Here is a 17121-nt window from a genome sequence, read left to right as displayed (position 1 = left end):
AGAGAAAGCAGCAGCTGCCAACATCGATGAAGTGCAGAAGTCAGATGTATCATCTACAGGGCAGGGTGTCATCGACAAGGATGCATTGGGGCCTATGATGCTTGAGGTAGCACACCCTCATTTTGATTCTCTATCTTAAAATGTTGATCTTTACTTTATTACATTTAATTTCAGGTGAATGTAATGTAGAATCTACACAAGTACTATGGACCTCTTGAGCTTATTGATATGTATGTATGTATCTATCCATGTTCTGGCTCCTGCTTCCAGTAATATATATAAAATTAACAATATAGAATTAAATTAATGAGGATAGAATATAAATTGACAGGTCTTAATTGCCAGTTGAGCATTCATTTTGGAAAAGCATGTTCACAAGCCCTATTCTGTGATATATTGTAGTTTGAAAGATTCCCAAAATTCTTAAATTTTTTATATGCCATGTATATATGCCTATATATATGTATATATACATACTATCTATACGGGTTAAAATTTAAGGACCAAAGAGGGGGTTTGTGCTTTTTATTTATGTTACTTCAAACTAGCTTGTTTTCATTATAATGATGAAAGTTGAAATAATAGGCAGAAGGAACTTTTTATTTATTTATTTATTTAAATTTTTTGGTGGCTGGCCAGTACAGGGATTCAAACCTGCGACTTGGGGTTGGTTACAAGGCTGCACTCTAACCAGTTGAGCCAAGCAGCCAGCCCCAGAAGGAACTTTTAAGATAAGCGCAAGTGTAATGGCTGGTCTTAACTGCCTTTTCTTTGTTAACTTTAGGAAGCTTTATGACTAGCTACTGTCTAGAATTTGTAAAATCTAATTTTCCTATTTTAACTACAGTCTATGTCGCTTAATGATGGGGATATGTTCTGAGAAATATGTCGATAGGTGATTTCATCGTGTGTGAACATCACAGAGTGTACTTACACACACGTAAATGGTAGAGCCTATAACACACACCTAGTCTGTATGGTACAGCCTGTTGCTCTGACGACCATCATGTGTGTGGTCTGTCATTGACCAAAACGTCCTTGCGCAGCGCATGACTATAACACCAAACACCAAGTGCTTTGCTGCACACGTTCTAAATTAAAATTCAAGATGTAGGCTAGGCTAAGATGAGAAGAAAATATCAGAGAATATGTAACAAGAAACAGGAACCCTGAGACATAAATTATGTCAGTTCTCAGGATAAGGTTGAAAAGTATCTTGTGGCCAGAAGCTTTTCAGCATTGTCATTGTAAAATCAGCTTGCTACAGCAGCCACACATGTATAAGAAATTAGGATTTTTTAAAACAAAGATAACCAATACTCTCTTGACCATATCACCCTTTTTTTTTCAGTCGATGCTTAAGTCAATTTTTATCTTTAGAAAATCTAATTCTGTGAAAATCTGTCATATACTTAAGGAAGGGGGAGGGACGTAGAAAAGATTTAAAGATCATCTGATCCAGACTTTGTAATTTGATATGACAAAATTTATTCCCTGAGGCTGTACCTGCTGGACAAAAGGCTTGAAATGACCCTAGGTTCGCCCTTCCTAATCTTCTCTTGAAGATTAAAAACACTCAACCACAATTTACCAGGAAAAAGCAAAACACACTTAACCTGATTTTTTCTATAGTCAGCAAGGCAATGGAAGGCCAGAGTGCTACTTGGTTCTTAGAGGCAAATAATGAGAACTATAGCAAGGTGGACTGTTTAGAATTAGATGAAAGAAAGTAGATTACTTCCTTTGGAAAAATTTCTGAATTACAAACAGAAAATTGATTTGAAATTTATGGTAATCTGAATTATTACAATTGGGAAATTTCCATATATCTGTGTTTATTCATTATATCTGGGGTGGAAATTAGAGTACAATCTCCTGGGAAGACTGAGGCTTATAAAAAGAAATGCTTGGAGTAACCACAAGGCTGTGATGCGAGCCCTTTGAGAGTTCATTAATTGCAGAAATCGGATTGCTAGATGTCAGTGGACCTGATCTTATAAAATCAAATCAACATTTTTGCTGTTTCCAAACAGTCTTCTGAGAATTCAGTGCATGGAGCAAGTACCTGTGTAGCAAGACTTTAGCACTGAATATGTTAGAGAGGTAATGTTTGAGTTTAGTGACTTACGGTTTTAATTTAAATCTTTATCCCTGTTTACATGTAATCATTTTACAGAGAAAACATGTTCTCGTGGAGCTGTTCCTAGGCATAGATGCACACTCATGCTTGCATCATAGCATAGTGGTTGCTAGGCAACAAAACCAAATGCCAGCTTTTTTCATGAGAGCATATCATAGTGAGCTTCAAAAAAACAGTTTTATGAGATGAAACAATTTCATCTTTCAGTTTTATTATGCCACAGATCAGTCTTTTTATCATACTACCAAATAGTAGGAAGCAACATGCACTTTTGAAATTGAACTATAGGTAATATAGTTATGAAAATCCCTGTCGAATATGTATCTGAGGCAGGGAGTTTAAAAGGGACACTTGACACGTAACTAATCAACTAACTACTTCCTGTCCCCACTACCAGGTGGACACACATACCATTCTCAAGGGTTAGTGCCAACCTATTATAGAAGACCATTTATATATAGTCTTGCTTTGCCCTGCATATCGTTTATACCATTGAGAAAACCTAACCGTATATTTAAGAAAAACTTGAGAACAATTGGTGGTATATATTTAAAAAACAAAAAGAGATTTTCACTGGTGCCTTATGGTCAGTTCTAATTTGAGACAACACTTAGTTTTGTGATGAAATTGAATTAAAGATGGAATGTATTTAAAGATAGCTCACAAAATAGGAGGAGCCTGTTAAATAATTTAAGGAGAAAACAAATTAGGGAAAAAGTAAACATTTTGGTCCCCATCTATACCTACTCTTATATGGATATATATAACATGGATATATGACATGTAACATTCATGTTAAAAATGGGAATAAACACGTATCATGAAGAAACCGATTGGCATAAACTGGCTAGACCAGGTGGCACATGTCCTAGGTATGACTGATCAATATCAAGGCTTTTCTAGTTCTGATCACTTACCCATCCATAAAACAGTTCTGACAAAGCAAGGATCAAAAGGGAAAAGAGAAGTAATGTAACTTGTGGAAACTCACTGAATCCTCAGCCTTTTCATGGCCAAGGTGAACATGATGGGCAGATGGACTATGGGTAGGATAGTGGAGTGGAGAACTCTGCTGTGTGGTAATTGAAAGCATGAGCTTTGGAGTCAGATTCCAGAACCACTACGGACTGGTTGTAAGATCTTGGGCAGTTACCTAACCTCTCTTTGAGCCTCAGTTTCCTCCTCTGTGTTTTTTTTTTTTTTTGGAGGCTGGCCGGTAAGGGGAACTGAACCCTTGACCTTGGTGTTACAAGGCTGCTCTTTAACCAACTGAGCTAACCAGTCAGCCCATTCTCCTCTGTAAACTGGGAAAGATAAGACATTCCTTTTGGAGTTATAAATATTAAAACGATGCAATGTGCATAAGGCACAGTAAACATGCTCGATAGCTGTTATTGTTATCTTTACTTTCTGAAATGAGCCAAGATTCTTCATCTCCTTCCTTAATCTAGGTTGGGATGACAACAAAGAGTGAGGCTATGAACCTATTACAGGAGACATGCAACAATTATTAAGGTTATTTAGGAGCCTGCATCTTAATCTGGAGAACAAATAGTATAGATGGGCTCAATTAGTATCCTCAAGACAGGACAGTGCTGAAGCCTCCATGAAGACTAGTTTGCCATATCAGAGACACTTCCCAGACCCTTTCCCATATACACCACACAATAAAAGATTGATGTTTCTTTGAAGGTCTGAGATCATCTGATTCATCATCGACCTCTTCTTCCCATTGCATAACTTGAAACACTGTAGAATGAAATTATGGTGTATTGGGCTGGTGAATAAAAGTTATTTTTGGCCCTATGGAGGACATGGATCTCATTTTGAAAATACAGATAAATGGCTGTACACCTTTACTTGGCAGTAATCATCTCCTGTAAATTAACAGTTAGTGTTTGTCATTTAGTTTGCAGTAAGATACCCTGTCTAGACTCTCTCCCAGTTATTAAGGTGGAATAATTTCTACTTCAGCAAGAGAAAATGTGTTATTTGTTTCTGAAAACTGGGAAAGGGGGGAGAGAGCTCTCTTTTCTATCCATGTGTGTATCATGTGTTTCCCTTAGAGGAATCATTCCCATAGCAATTGTGTATGATTTCATGTTACATCTTTTCTAACACAATTTGTGCCTTTTCCTTTAGGCCCTTGATGGGTTCTTCTTTGTAGTGAACCTAGAAGGCAACGTTGTGTTTGTGTCAGAAAATGTGACACAGTATCTAAGGTATAACCAAGAAGAGCTGATGAACAAAAGTGTATATAGCATCCTGCATGTTGGAGATCACACGGAATTTGTCAAAAACCTGCTGCCCAAGTCTATAGGTAAATGATGGTCTATTGGGTCTCCTCCGTCTCCTCCGCCCCACCCTCCCCCTACACACACACATTGTCTTGGTCTGAGTGGGTAAGATAGAGTTACATTACGTCCGTTGGGGATAACAGGGACTGGGTAGTTTTAAAGATGCTTGTGTTGAGTATTTGAGCTTAGAAAAAATCATGGAAAAAAGGATATCTTCAGATACTGATATTGAACAAATGATCATTTTGATATCCTATATTTAAAGTATGTGAAAATGATTCAGATGGGAAGTGCTTATATGACCACTCTTTTCATGGAGTTTGTGTTTACTGTTTTTAAGAAGATCTCCACTGCCAGCCAACTCAGTTTTGTCCATTTCTCCATGACCATCAAGTAGAAGGTCATGAGAAGTTTGAGGTTCAATTTATTTTGAGTCATTTTGTGACAAAAATATTATGACATTCTAAAAATAAAATGTTAAGGAACAAGTGGCACATGGAGAAGTTCAAATGCCATCAGCCCAACAGCCCTGAATGGGCTCTTTGGTCTCACAGACTCTTCAGTGGCTCTGCAGGTGTCATCGTGAGATGCTGCCTCCTTAGCCCACGCTCCCTGTCTCAGATTTCCTGATGTCTTCATCTTATTTTGGAGATGCTCTCCAAAAGTGTACGTGATGATTAAGGGCCACATTCTAAAGTGGGTGACTCACAGCGTGGGCCCACCTTAGTTGCTGCTTTAGAGTATTGCTGTTCCCACTTACTAAGTGGTTCTTTTTTTAATATTCTCACTTAAACTGGTGATGCTAAGAACATCTTCACGAGTAAAAAAGAAATGCATATTTTAGTACAGAATAAGGTCAAGTCCTGAGTTGACAAGTATTTCTGTTCTTTTTCTTAAAACTGTTTCTATCAGCTGGTCTTATTGTTAGCACAGTAAGTAGGAAAAGGTCCTTTTCAGGTTCCACTATGGCTAGCTTTTCCTTGATGTGATAACCCTTTGTTCAAAGTGACTGCAATAGTAATACAAAATGTACGAATACTTGGGAAGGATTCTTTATTATATTCTTTAGTATATAAATAAGAAAATGGGATTTCTTATTTCAAGTAACTAGAATTTTCAGATCTCTTCAGTAATTTTATGACTTCCTCAAAGGATCTATATTATTAATTTGCTATTATTAATTCATTTATCTAAAGAGCTCTTTGCCTTACTTTATATATAATTTTTTTGTTGTTTTCAACTTATTAATCTGAGTCAATAAGAACTCTTTTTTTCTTTCTTCTTTGATTACTCTATGTAGTCTCCATTATGTAAATAAGCTGTTAAAAATGCGGATCATGAAAAAAACTTTCCAAATGTCTACAACGACATATAAAGCTAGCTGTGTTTCCTTCTATAATTTTAAAATAATTACTTACAGTTAACTTGGTATTTACTTTTTTCTTTCCAGGGTCTGTTTCCTTTTTCTACTCCTCTACAGCCCAGTGGCCATGGTTTTAGCATTGGGTTGACCATAACACCTCCGTGTCCTTCTACATGTTTTCTTACTAGTGGCTTTGTAAAATATATTTGCTTTTCTTATGACTCACTCTTATTTTGGTCCTGTTTCATTGTCTTACTCCTCCTAATATTTTTAGGTAAAACATAAGGAAGAGTATAGAGAAGAACACCAAAGTGAGAATTAAGATTGGTTCTGATTCCTGCTTTTCTAGTAGTTGAACATTTCTTTGGGCATCAGTTTTCTCATCTGTACAATGAGGAGGTTGACCTGGTGATCCATAAACACCCTTTAATTCTCAAAATCAGTCACTTTTTAATTTCTTCCACTGTCTAATGCATTTTTTAAAAATTGATGTTTTTCCTCTCATCTCTTTTTTGAATTAATATAATACTTTTTTTTACTTTTGATACTTAAATAGAAAATGTGCAAAGTAGTTTTTCACTTGAAAAAAAGGAAATGACGTTAGCACTGTGTCTTCAAGGATTTTTCTGTCTTACTGAGGAAATACACATGAAGCTATTTTTAAAAGACTACATAGAGTAATTGAAGAATAGCCAAGTTACAAAATATACACTAAAATTTTATAAAAGAAAGATCTGTAAGAGGAGGCAGTGTGGGGTGCTTAGAGTAGTTAAGTGTCTATTACAGAGGATCTCGGCCTTAGAGCATGAGTGCCTTTGGAGGGAGAAATAGAGGCAGCCTGATATTTTAGATGGGGTGGCAGCAGGCACGAGGATATCCATGTGGGAATAGGTTGGTGGGATGTGGGTAGGCTTGTGCTGAGGGCTGTGAAAGATCTGGTTAAATGGATAGACGGGGCTAGTTAGTGAGATTTTGATTTATCAGTTTGAATGGCAGTCATACTTCTGACTACATCAAGTCCAACTCCTGAAAGAATCTAATTCATGCTACAGTTGGGGCCACTTAAGAGTTTTGAGCAGGGGTAACATATCTAAAACTGGAATACATGTAGATTAAACTAAATTTCCAAGAAATCGAAGTTAGGAAGACCCCCAAATAGACAACTATAGTTTTCTGGTAGTAAATAATCAAGGCCTGAACTGGAAGGGAAGGAGTGGGGATGAAGAGTAAGAGGTGCAGAAGATGTTTTGAAACCCCCAAGAATTTCCTCAAGTTGTTAAAATGTTAACCCAAGAGTTTTTTCCCCTCTAGATTATGAAAGTATTTAGGAATGTATAAAGCACTGTGTAAAAGTAAAATAACCATATTTTTCTTGTATCATTTTGATAATTCAGCAGCAGTGACCCTGATGTTAGTTTCTTTATAATACTGGATTACTTTTTGCCTTGCTCAGTGAATGGGGGATCTTGGTCTGGTGAGCCTCCTAGGCGGAACAGCCATACCTTCAATTGCCGGATGCTGGTCAAGCCTTTACCTGATTCCGAAGAGGAAGGTCATGATAACCAGGAAGCGCACCAGAAATACGAAGCTATGCAGTGCTTTGCTGTCTCTCAACCAAAGTCCATCAAAGAGGAAGGAGAAGGTAGGACAAGGTCTCTAGGATATTTTATGTGTCTATGTATTTATTCCTGTGCTCTTTCTTCCACACTTAATAATATAAAACTAGTGTTCACACAAAGTAAAATTTAGAGGCAGTTTCTTTGTTCTTTTCAATTTTTATTGTTTTTATAATTAATTTTTAAATCTCTAGAACAGTATCACCATCAACAGAATTTTCTCTGATGATGAAAGTGACTTATTTTCAGTGTCCAGTGTGGCAGCCATTATCCACATGTGGCTAGTGAGCACATGAAATGTCAGTAGTGCAACTGGGGGGACTGAATTTTTTATTTTATTACATTTACATTTAAAAAGTCACATGTGGCTAGTGATTATCATCCTAGTCCAGCTATATTACTAGTTAAACTTTTGGGAGATCCCAAGCTCCTTTGAACATCTAATGCACATAGGTACAAATAACATTTTTCATATGCTTTCAAGGGATTAATGGAATCCACATAGCTCACCAGTGGACACTGGGTTCAGAATATGGTATAATAAATAGAATGGTACTTAAGAGAAGATAGAGATGGGAGTGGGGACTGGCAGGGGTTTCAGACTATAAGCTCATTAGGCCGTTCACCATAGAGATGCTGATGTAGTAGCCATCCCCTGTACCTGCCAAGCAAGAGATTTCACAGAGCTGCGTGTCACTCTATAATGCGAGACAGTGTTGAAGAAGTGCATTCTGCATGCGTAGCAGAGGGGAAGAGCTGAGGAGCACTAGTGAATGGAAGCATCCTGGGCTGTGTCATCAGACAATCCTCACTCAGCCACTTACGAGCTCTGACTTTGGGCAAGTTCCTTGACCTTGCGCAGCATCAGTTTATTAATAAGTGAAGTCACCGATACCAGTATCAGAATTTGTTATAGGGCTTAAATGCATATGCCTGAACTGTGGTTGTCATTGAATGCTAGTTATGTAATACTTTTTATTTAAAATATTTGAATACTTTCAAATTTAAATTTTATTGGGAAAGAAGTATTGGTGCTGTTACAGGTGATACATAGTATTTCAAAATTAAACTTTTGCTTAGGTATGGAATATCAAATGATTTTATTCTATTTTATGCTGCTAATTTATTCATCTATGATAATATTCTAAAGCAGTATAGAAAAGGTATAGCTGAACTAATTTATTATTTTGTGCTTTGCATTTAGATATTTTTTGTACGTTTGACACAGTATAGCATAAGAGCAGGGTTTCTGAGCCATGGCGTGCTCAGGTTCAAATCCTGGCTTTGCCAAAGTTTTGCATAACATTGGGCAAGTTATTTCAACTTCGTTCTTTGGTTTTCTCCTCTGTTAACTGAAAATAATACTTGTTCCTGCCTCATAGAGTTAAGAGAATTAAATGAGTTGATAACCTGTAAAGCAGATAGAAAGCTGTATATCTCATAGTAAGTGTCCCAAAGTTTAGCTTTTGTTTGGTTGAGGATGATGATTACATTTTAATTTTGATACCAGCTATTACTAGATATACTTCAAAAAATTCTTTCCCAAACTTAAAGGCGAACAATGACATAATGACATGAGATTTGAACAAACTATTTTTTTTTTAGCAACCTTTTACCCAGCATTTTTAAAATAGAAAGGACTGTGCCATGTGCCCTGCAGATTACAAAGATAAATAAAACATTTCCCTATTCTCTAGAAGTGAACATCGATGCACAGTACAGTTGAAGTGGGGTGAGGAATGAGGGCCTAGCATTGGCCATGTGAAAAGCTAGCCACGAGGGCCAGCCTGTGGCTCACTCGGGAGAGTGTGGTGCTGATAACACCAAGGCCACGGGTTCGGATCCTATATAGGGATGGCCGGTTGGCTCACTGGCTGAGCGTGGTGCTGACAACACCAAGCCAAGTGTTGAGATCCCCTTACCGGTCATCTTTTTAAATTAAAAAAAAAAAAAAAAAAAAAAAAAGCTAGCCATGGCCCAGATTCTTTTTTTTTTTTTTTTTTTTTTTTCCCCAAACTGAACCCATGGCCTTGGTGTTATCAGCACCGCACTCTCCCGAGTGAGCCACGGGCCGGCCCTTTTTTTTTTTTTTTTTTAAAGATGACCGGTAAGGGGATCTTAACCCTTGACTTGGTGTTGTCAGCACCACACTCTCCCAAGTGAGCCAACCAGCCATCCCTATATGGGATCCAAACCCGTGGCTTTGGTTATCAGCACCACACTCACCTGAGTGAGCCACGGGCCGACCCACAGGGCACAGATTCTAAACTGTACCGTGGCCCCTTCTAGCGCAGCTGCATGTGCTAGGTACTGTGGGATTTGTTCTCTGAGTCTGCGTCAAGACTCAGTTTATATTCTTTGTTTTAAATTGCGTATTGCCATTGCAGGGGTATTTACATAGTTTGGTAGAAAGTATATCTAGTTTTCCTGTATCGTGGTAAACCTAAAACTGAAGAAGCAAACCCTTGACAAAGCAGAGTATCAGATTTTAGTTTTCATCACTTTTGTACTTTACTATGAATTAAGCTGGTTGTTACTATCAGCCATTTAATAAGAGAGGATTCTATTCTTTTCCCTCCCTAGAGAGGTGGTTAGATTGTTAACTCCAGGGAGTAGATATACTCTCATCGTGCGGACGGTGTGGCTTCAGTGGTTTGTCCCCTGTTCCCCCAGCTCCCCCTGCATGGTACGCCCTCCCTCTCCCCCAGCCACCGTCCGCTTCAGTTGAAGAGAGAATAAAGCCAGTGAGAAGCCCAGGTAGTGTTTCGTCACTTTCTCACCTACCAATTTACAAGGTTGTGTGGTCATAAATACATTTGGGTTTGCTTGAATCACTAAAAAAATGACTAATATAATGAACATAAATATGTATGATTTAAGATTTGCAGTCGTGCTTGATTTGTGTGGCAAGAAGAGTTCCCATGAAGGAAAGACCCGTTCTTCCCTCATCAGAAAGTTTTACTACTCGCCAGGATCTCCAAGGTAAATTTTCTTTCCGAAGAAGACCAAGGAAATCATTTTAGGATATTTGCGTATTTGTAAATGCAAGGAATATATTTACAAAACTATACAGAAGCGGTAAAAGTGATTACTGCAGGGGTAGAAATATTGAAGAGCTGGAGGACTGGAAGGAGAGAGAGACTTATTTTCACTGTATATCCTTTTAGTCCATGTGCTACCTAGTCTAAGTAAATAAATTTGTATTTATTATTTCCATTTAGAATAGATTGATATGTGGGTCTAATGCCTGCTGTTATTTGATAGGCAAGATCACTTCTCTGGATACTAGCACCATGAGAGCAGCCATGAAGCCAGGCTGGGAGGATCTGGTGAGAAGGTGCATTCAGAAGTTCCATGCACAGCATGAAGGGGAATCTGTGTCCTATGCTAAGAGGCATCATCATGAAGGTAAGCATCTCTGAATGAGTGATATCTGTCTTGAAGTTGATTTTACTTGAATTATTATTCCCAGTGGGAGCTTTCTCTCCAACAGTGATTCCTGCAGTTCACCTGGGAAATTTAGATCTGGTGACTCTGTTTTCTCATGTACTTGCGTTGTCTGGCCCAGATGTTGCTATGCTATCTGAAGGAAAATTTAACAGGAGAACCTGTAGGATAGAAGAGTGTGATGAAGGAAATAGAGCAGGAAATGGTATGTCACAAAGACAAAAGGAAAAGGAAAGAGGTCATTTTCTTTGATCCTAAGGCTTCTAGATATATGACAAGGCAATAAAGTACCATCTAATCTAAAGAAATGTTACCTGAGTCATAAGGGAAATCTGGAAATAAGAATAAATGAAATTTGCAAGAGTAATTCTTGGGTCCCAGGCCCTCCTTCAAGGTGATGACCAATGAAGACTGTCCAGATGTTTCCAGAAGGCCTAAAGAGTGACTTGTCTCGGGTCACAAGACTTAGTTAATAGGACGGCTGGAACTAAACCCAACTGTGAAGTCATTTTTCAGTAGTAATAGCAGCCTAATTGAGCACCTGCTATTTGTGTGGTATTGTCCCTTTGTTGCATCATCTCGTATGACCCCGATAGCAAGCCTGTGAGGTAGGCATCGGGACTCACTCTGCAGACATGGAAGCCGAGGTGGGGAAATGACCAGCTCACAAGGAGAGTCAGCAGGGGGTGTCAGTCTGAGCCCCACCTGGCGGTCACTCTGCTATGCTGCTCCCTAAGGTCTTTCCAAGAATCACTTTTTTCCAAGTACGTCTTGGTTTTCTGTTAAAGAAACAAGAACAAAGGAGAAACCCATTTGCTCTAATAAATGCTCAGTGGGGAGGGAGACACTTTCTCTGTCTCCCCTCTGCACGCTGGCAGGGCAGTTGGTCAGGGTTTCACGTGCACTGCCAGTGTGGGCCTTGCTGCATGGGAGGGACTGGCGGCCATGCAGTGCGCCTCATAACTCGGCTTAGACAATTGTCTGCATCTTCGCAGAAAAAATTTGTAACTAATTAGTGAAAATGGAGTTCTAGTTTGTCATCCTCCATTTAATGTGCATCTGTGACCTTGGCATTCTATCAGTAGTATTTGTATGTTAAAACTTTATGCATTTTAGATCACTTATGAAAAAGCAAAAATCATAATAAATGGCCTTTCTCTCTCATTTCCTTTTTTTTTTTTTTTCATCATCCTTTTCATTCTTATATCCTAGAAATAAGCACATAATTCAACAATTTCTCTAATAGCATTTTCTTTAGGTTGGAAAGAATAAGAGGAGATAAAGAGGCTGTATTTGACAGAAATCAATATTTAACCTACCATTTCACTAGATCTGGTTTAAAATAAAAAGAATAGTCACCATAAACAAAGAAATTGCCATGAGCAAACATGTTCATTGTCCTTGGGTCCTGACTAACAATGTCCTACATTTAATTCTATGGCATAAAGAACCTTACAAAAGGGTTTACACAGAAGGACCAGGCACTGTGCTAGAACTAAACTAAACAGATGGGACCCACTACAAGGAAACCCCACATAGACATTCAGACTTATGAAATAGGTAAGATCAGGGGTGATAATTTGCATTGAATAGAAATCTACTGGAAGGCTTTGTTTAAATGGGGAAACTTTCTAAATGCATTCAGGTGCACCCTTACACATAGGTACTTAGCAGAGGTGTTGGATGTAGACCAAAAAGATATGAAAGGTCTTTAGGGATCATAGCCAAGGTCAGATAAAATTCTGATATTATAAGCTGTTGGAAATGTGTCCTATTATAAAAATTGTATTTGTGTTACTTTTTAGTAATTTATTTACTATGCAAAGCAAGATACATGTATGTACAGTAATTCATTTCCAGTACTGCCACTTCAGAGTAGCTTCATGTAACAATTGATGGCAGAAAGCAATACCTAAATACTATATCTAACTGAAACTGTAGAGGGGAGTCATTAGACAAATTGCTCTAAGTGAAATTTTACCAAGAAATCAGAATTCGTATTGTATGTCAGCCTCTCTCTTACTTGTGGCAATTCTGTGGTGTGGTGAATGTGTTTGGTTGCTTTGGGACTAGCTATTCAGCCCACAAAATTTGTGCTGAGGATTATGTGGTAGAAACGTGGTAGTCTTAAAATGGTTTAAGATGTAACTAAATTATGTCTGTGTGTTTTCTGAATTTAAATGTTTTATGCAGTATTAGACAATTATAAAATACAGTTGTTTTAAAAGATAAATCTCAAAATTATTTTAAGGGAAATTATGTTAACCTATTTGATTTCTGTTATATTTGGTTATTGTTTTGAAAATGGAAAAGCACCTGACTCTTTATCCAAAAGTTAAACCAATTACATACCACTAATATTTGCACTTTCATTGTTTCAGCTTTGTTTAGCCTTTTTTTCTATGAGAAGATTCTTCTGATTGTTTATCATTTACTTCCTGTTGTCTTAACCACAGAAATAATACTTTTTACACAGTGAGAAACAGAATCGGGGGGAAAGTAGTGCGAGATGATGGATTGACCAGCACGCAGCTTTGAGATGAATATTCAGAGATCATATTTAATGTCATAAATTTTAATATTTGTATTAGTTTAAAGGGAAATTGAAAGCAAATTGTACACTTTAGACATAAGTTATGCATTGCATTGTTTTCTAACAATAGAAAACTTGTTTTGAGCTGAAAAACAGTTTAAAACTGTTTTGCCATGATACTGAAGATTTAAAAAAGGACAGTGTGAGGGTCTCTTATTCTTTAACATAAGAAAAACAATATATTGAGTTTATTTGTACTTTAAATGAAAAGTAAATATATTTTAAAAATTTATAATGCTTTTAAGTCAAGGGTTTGGATCCATCTACTGGCCAGCCACCCCCCCCCCCCCCCCAAAAAAGTATTTACGATGTTCTAATATCATGAAATATTACGTAGAACTCTTTAACACACTGGTAGGAAAATATTAAGAAACTTAATGAACTTTATTACTATTATTATGTCTTCTGTCCCCCCCACCCCCTTTTCTTTAACATGCATTTTGTTTCCCTGCTTGCCTGCAGTACTGAGACAAGGATTGGCATTCAGTCAGATCTATCGTTTTTCCTTGTCCGATGGCACTCTTGTTGCTGCGCAGACGAAGAGCAAACTCATCCGTTCTCAGACTACTAATGAACCTCAGCTTGTAATATCTTTACATATGCTTCACAGGTAATCCTAGTTCTAATACATAAGTTTCCCAACCCAGGTTAAGAGGAAATGTTACAAAAGCAACAAATCACCCTAGAGCTTTTCAGGTTTGTTAGACATTTCTATTCATCAATGACAGTAGTGTAAAATATAAATTAAATTGTTATTAACCATTGGCTAAAAGACATCTCATAGTACTGGCAGTGTAGAGCCCTATGCTGCGAATTCTGTCCTTAACACTAGTGAATTTAAAACCCAACTGACTGTCCCTTACGTTGAAGAAGGGAAACTGGTCCGCCCCCAGTGGCAACACATGGAAGACGGAATTGTTGAAGCCAGTAATATGATTTCTACCCCAGTGTGTTTAAATCTAAAATTTTCAAGTATATATACTTAGAAATATTATTTTAGATTTTTGTTCTGAGGTTTAAATTAACTTCTTGACATTAGACTTAAAACTGAAGGGCAATAAACATTTCAATAAAAAAGGAGAGTAAAGAAAATTGAATGTTGATTTTAAAATAAGTGCCATAAACCATATTGTTTTAGAGCACACATTTAGGAAAATGATTAAATTTCTGGTTATATAAATATTTATGTATATGCTATATAAAACTTTATGAGGTACTATCAGAAGATATATAAAATTGCTCTGGGTAAAGAGTCCCATTTTATTACTTTTGTCAATTATTTACTTTCTTATTTAGGAATTAAAAAAATCAGGCAGCCCTGTTTGCCAACTGTTAATAAATCTGACCTCAAACTGAAAAACTTTGGAAGTGATTACAGATGTGGCAAATTTCACCGACCTAACTAAAAGCTGATGTTTGACAATTTGTGAAACCTGTTTTGTTTGGATTTGTGAACATATTTGGTAACTCACAAGTGAATGCCAGGGCTATAAATTAAAGTTCATAGGGCTTGGAAAGACTTCTCGTTCAGAAAACCTGCTTTTAGTTGTTAGTAAGGGGATGAGTTGGAGCTGTCTGGGAGTTGGGGAATAAGGTCACAAACTAAGGTCACTCCGAAGTTCCTCCCATGTCATCTCTGAGGCTCTGACTTGGGGGGGCGGGGGCTAGGGAGGTGAGTGGCAATCTGTTAGACAAGGTGATCTAATTCCAAACAGTCTCGGTATCTATTGGCTCAAGAACTGGCAGAGTTTTGCTAACAGTTAGGGGCAAGTATTTTCCCCCCTGAGTTTGCTGTTGCCAAGTAGTACTTGTCAGAGTTCTCCAGGCTTTTGGATGTGTCTGTTGGTAGGAATTGTAATCTCTGACACATAATTGAAGACAGCTATACTTGTTTGGCTCATTTCTTTCAAACAGTATAAGCTCTTATTATTCATGAGAAAGATATATTATGTAATTGGAACCCCTCTAATGTCTTCTCTAGTAACTACAATTTCAATATGGCAGTAGTCACATTTAAACACACCCCTTCTGTAAAACCACAGACATCTTAATGAGTTGCATGAAAACATCCCTCTTGGTCCAAAACTGTACATGTTCAGTCTTGTCCATAATTACAGATGGTTTCATCAAAGTATTATCTATCCTTTAAATGTAGTCTGTTCTTTTAAAAAAAACAGACCATCTCATTTTTAAGAATTAATAACAGCTTGCAAAGTATTTTTCCTTTTATCTTATATTTCTTTCTTTCCTCATTATACAGAGAGCAGAATGTGTGTGTAATGAATCCGGATCTGACTGGACAAGCGATGGGGAAGCCATTGAATCCAATTAGCTCTAGCAGCCCTGCCCACCAGGCCATGTGCAGTGGGAACCCAGGTCAGGACATGACCCTCAGTAGCAATATAAACTTTCCCATAAATGGCCCAAAGGAACAAATGGGCATGCCCATGGGCAGGTTTGGTGGTTCTGGGGGAATGAACCATGTGTCGGGCATGCAGGCAACCACTCCTCAGGGTAGTAACTATGCACTCAAAATGAACAGTCCCTCACAGAGCAGCCCTGGCATGAATCCAGGACAGCCCAACTCCATGCTTTCACCAAGGCATCGCATGAGCCCTGGAGTGGCTGGCAGCCCTCGAATCCCACCCAGTCAGTTTTCCCCTGCAGGAAGCTTGCATTCCCCTGTGGGAGTTTGTAGCAGCACAGGAAATAGCCATAGTTACACCAACAGTTCCCTCAATGCACTTCAGGCCCTCAGCGAGGGGCACGGGGTCTCATTAGGGTCATCGTTGGCTTCGCCGGACCTAAAAATGGGCAATTTGCAAAACTCCCCAGTTAATATGAATCCTCCCCCACTCAGCAAGATGGGAAGCATGGACTCCAAAGACTGTTTTGGACTTTATGGGGAGCCATCTGAAGGTGCAACTGGACAAGCAGAGAACAACTGCCATCCTGGAGAGCAAAAGGAAACAAACGATTCCAGCATTTCCCAGGCGGTGAGCAGTGAGCGAGCTGACGGACAGAGCAGGCTGCATGATAGCAAAGGGCAGACCAAACTCCTACAGCTGTTGACCACCAAATCTGATCAAATGGAGCCCTCGCCCTTATCTAGCTCTTTGTCGGACACAAACAAGGACTCCACAGGTAGCTTGCCTGGTTCTGGGTCAACACATGGGACCTCGCTCAAGGAGAAGCATAAAATTTTGCACAGACTCTTGCAGGACAGCAGTTCCCCTGTGGACTTGGCCAAGTTAACAGCAGAAGCCACAGGCAAAGAGCTGAGCCAGGAGTCCAGCAGCACAGCTCCTGGCTCAGAAGTGACGATTAAACAAGAGCCTGTGAGCCCCAAGAAGAAAGAGAATGCACTACTTCGCTATCTGCTAGATAAAGATGATACTAAAGATATTGGTTTACCAGAAATAACCCCCAAACTTGAGCGACTGGACAGTAAGACAGACCCTGCCAATAACACAAAATTAATAGCTATGAAAACTGAGAAGGAGGAGATGAGCTTTGAGCCCAGTGACCAGGTAAGTTCTGTAGTGTCTTCTCCCAGATATACTAATCTGTGAGCACCAAGGATTCTCTCCACAGCGGCACAGTGAGGCCTCAGATGGTAGGTAAAAATAAGCCATATGCCTTGTCCTTTGCTGTTCCTACCTTGA

The 17121-nt window shown here is 38.4% G+C and overlaps 1 protein-coding gene across 2 annotated transcripts in view; it reads left to right on the top strand.

Annotated features, from left to right (window-relative positions):
- NCOA2 (nuclear receptor coactivator 2) overlaps positions 1 to 17121 on the top strand; it is a 271528-nt gene that overhangs the window by 214592 nt on the left and 39815 nt on the right. For both annotated transcript variants that reach the window (XM_063079237.1, XM_063079236.1), the window contains exons 5-11: positions 3 to 106; positions 4283 to 4460; positions 7254 to 7442; positions 10297 to 10398; positions 10681 to 10824; positions 13919 to 14066; positions 15717 to 16986. In XM_063079237.1, coding sequence (XP_062935307.1) covers positions 3 to 106; positions 4283 to 4460; positions 7254 to 7442; positions 10297 to 10398; positions 10681 to 10824; positions 13919 to 14066; positions 15717 to 16986 — 2135 coding nt within the window. The remainder of the gene's footprint in view (positions 1 to 2; positions 107 to 4282; positions 4461 to 7253; positions 7443 to 10296; positions 10399 to 10680; positions 10825 to 13918; positions 14067 to 15716; positions 16987 to 17121) is intronic.

The sequence above is a fragment of the Cynocephalus volans genome, chromosome 15, assembly GCF_027409185.1.
Source record: "Cynocephalus volans isolate mCynVol1 chromosome 15, mCynVol1.pri, whole genome shotgun sequence".
Lineage (NCBI taxonomy): Eukaryota > Metazoa > Chordata > Mammalia > Dermoptera > Cynocephalidae > Cynocephalus > Cynocephalus volans.
Note: the sequence above shows the minus strand (reverse complement) of the source record. Positions and strands in the feature narration are given on the sequence as shown.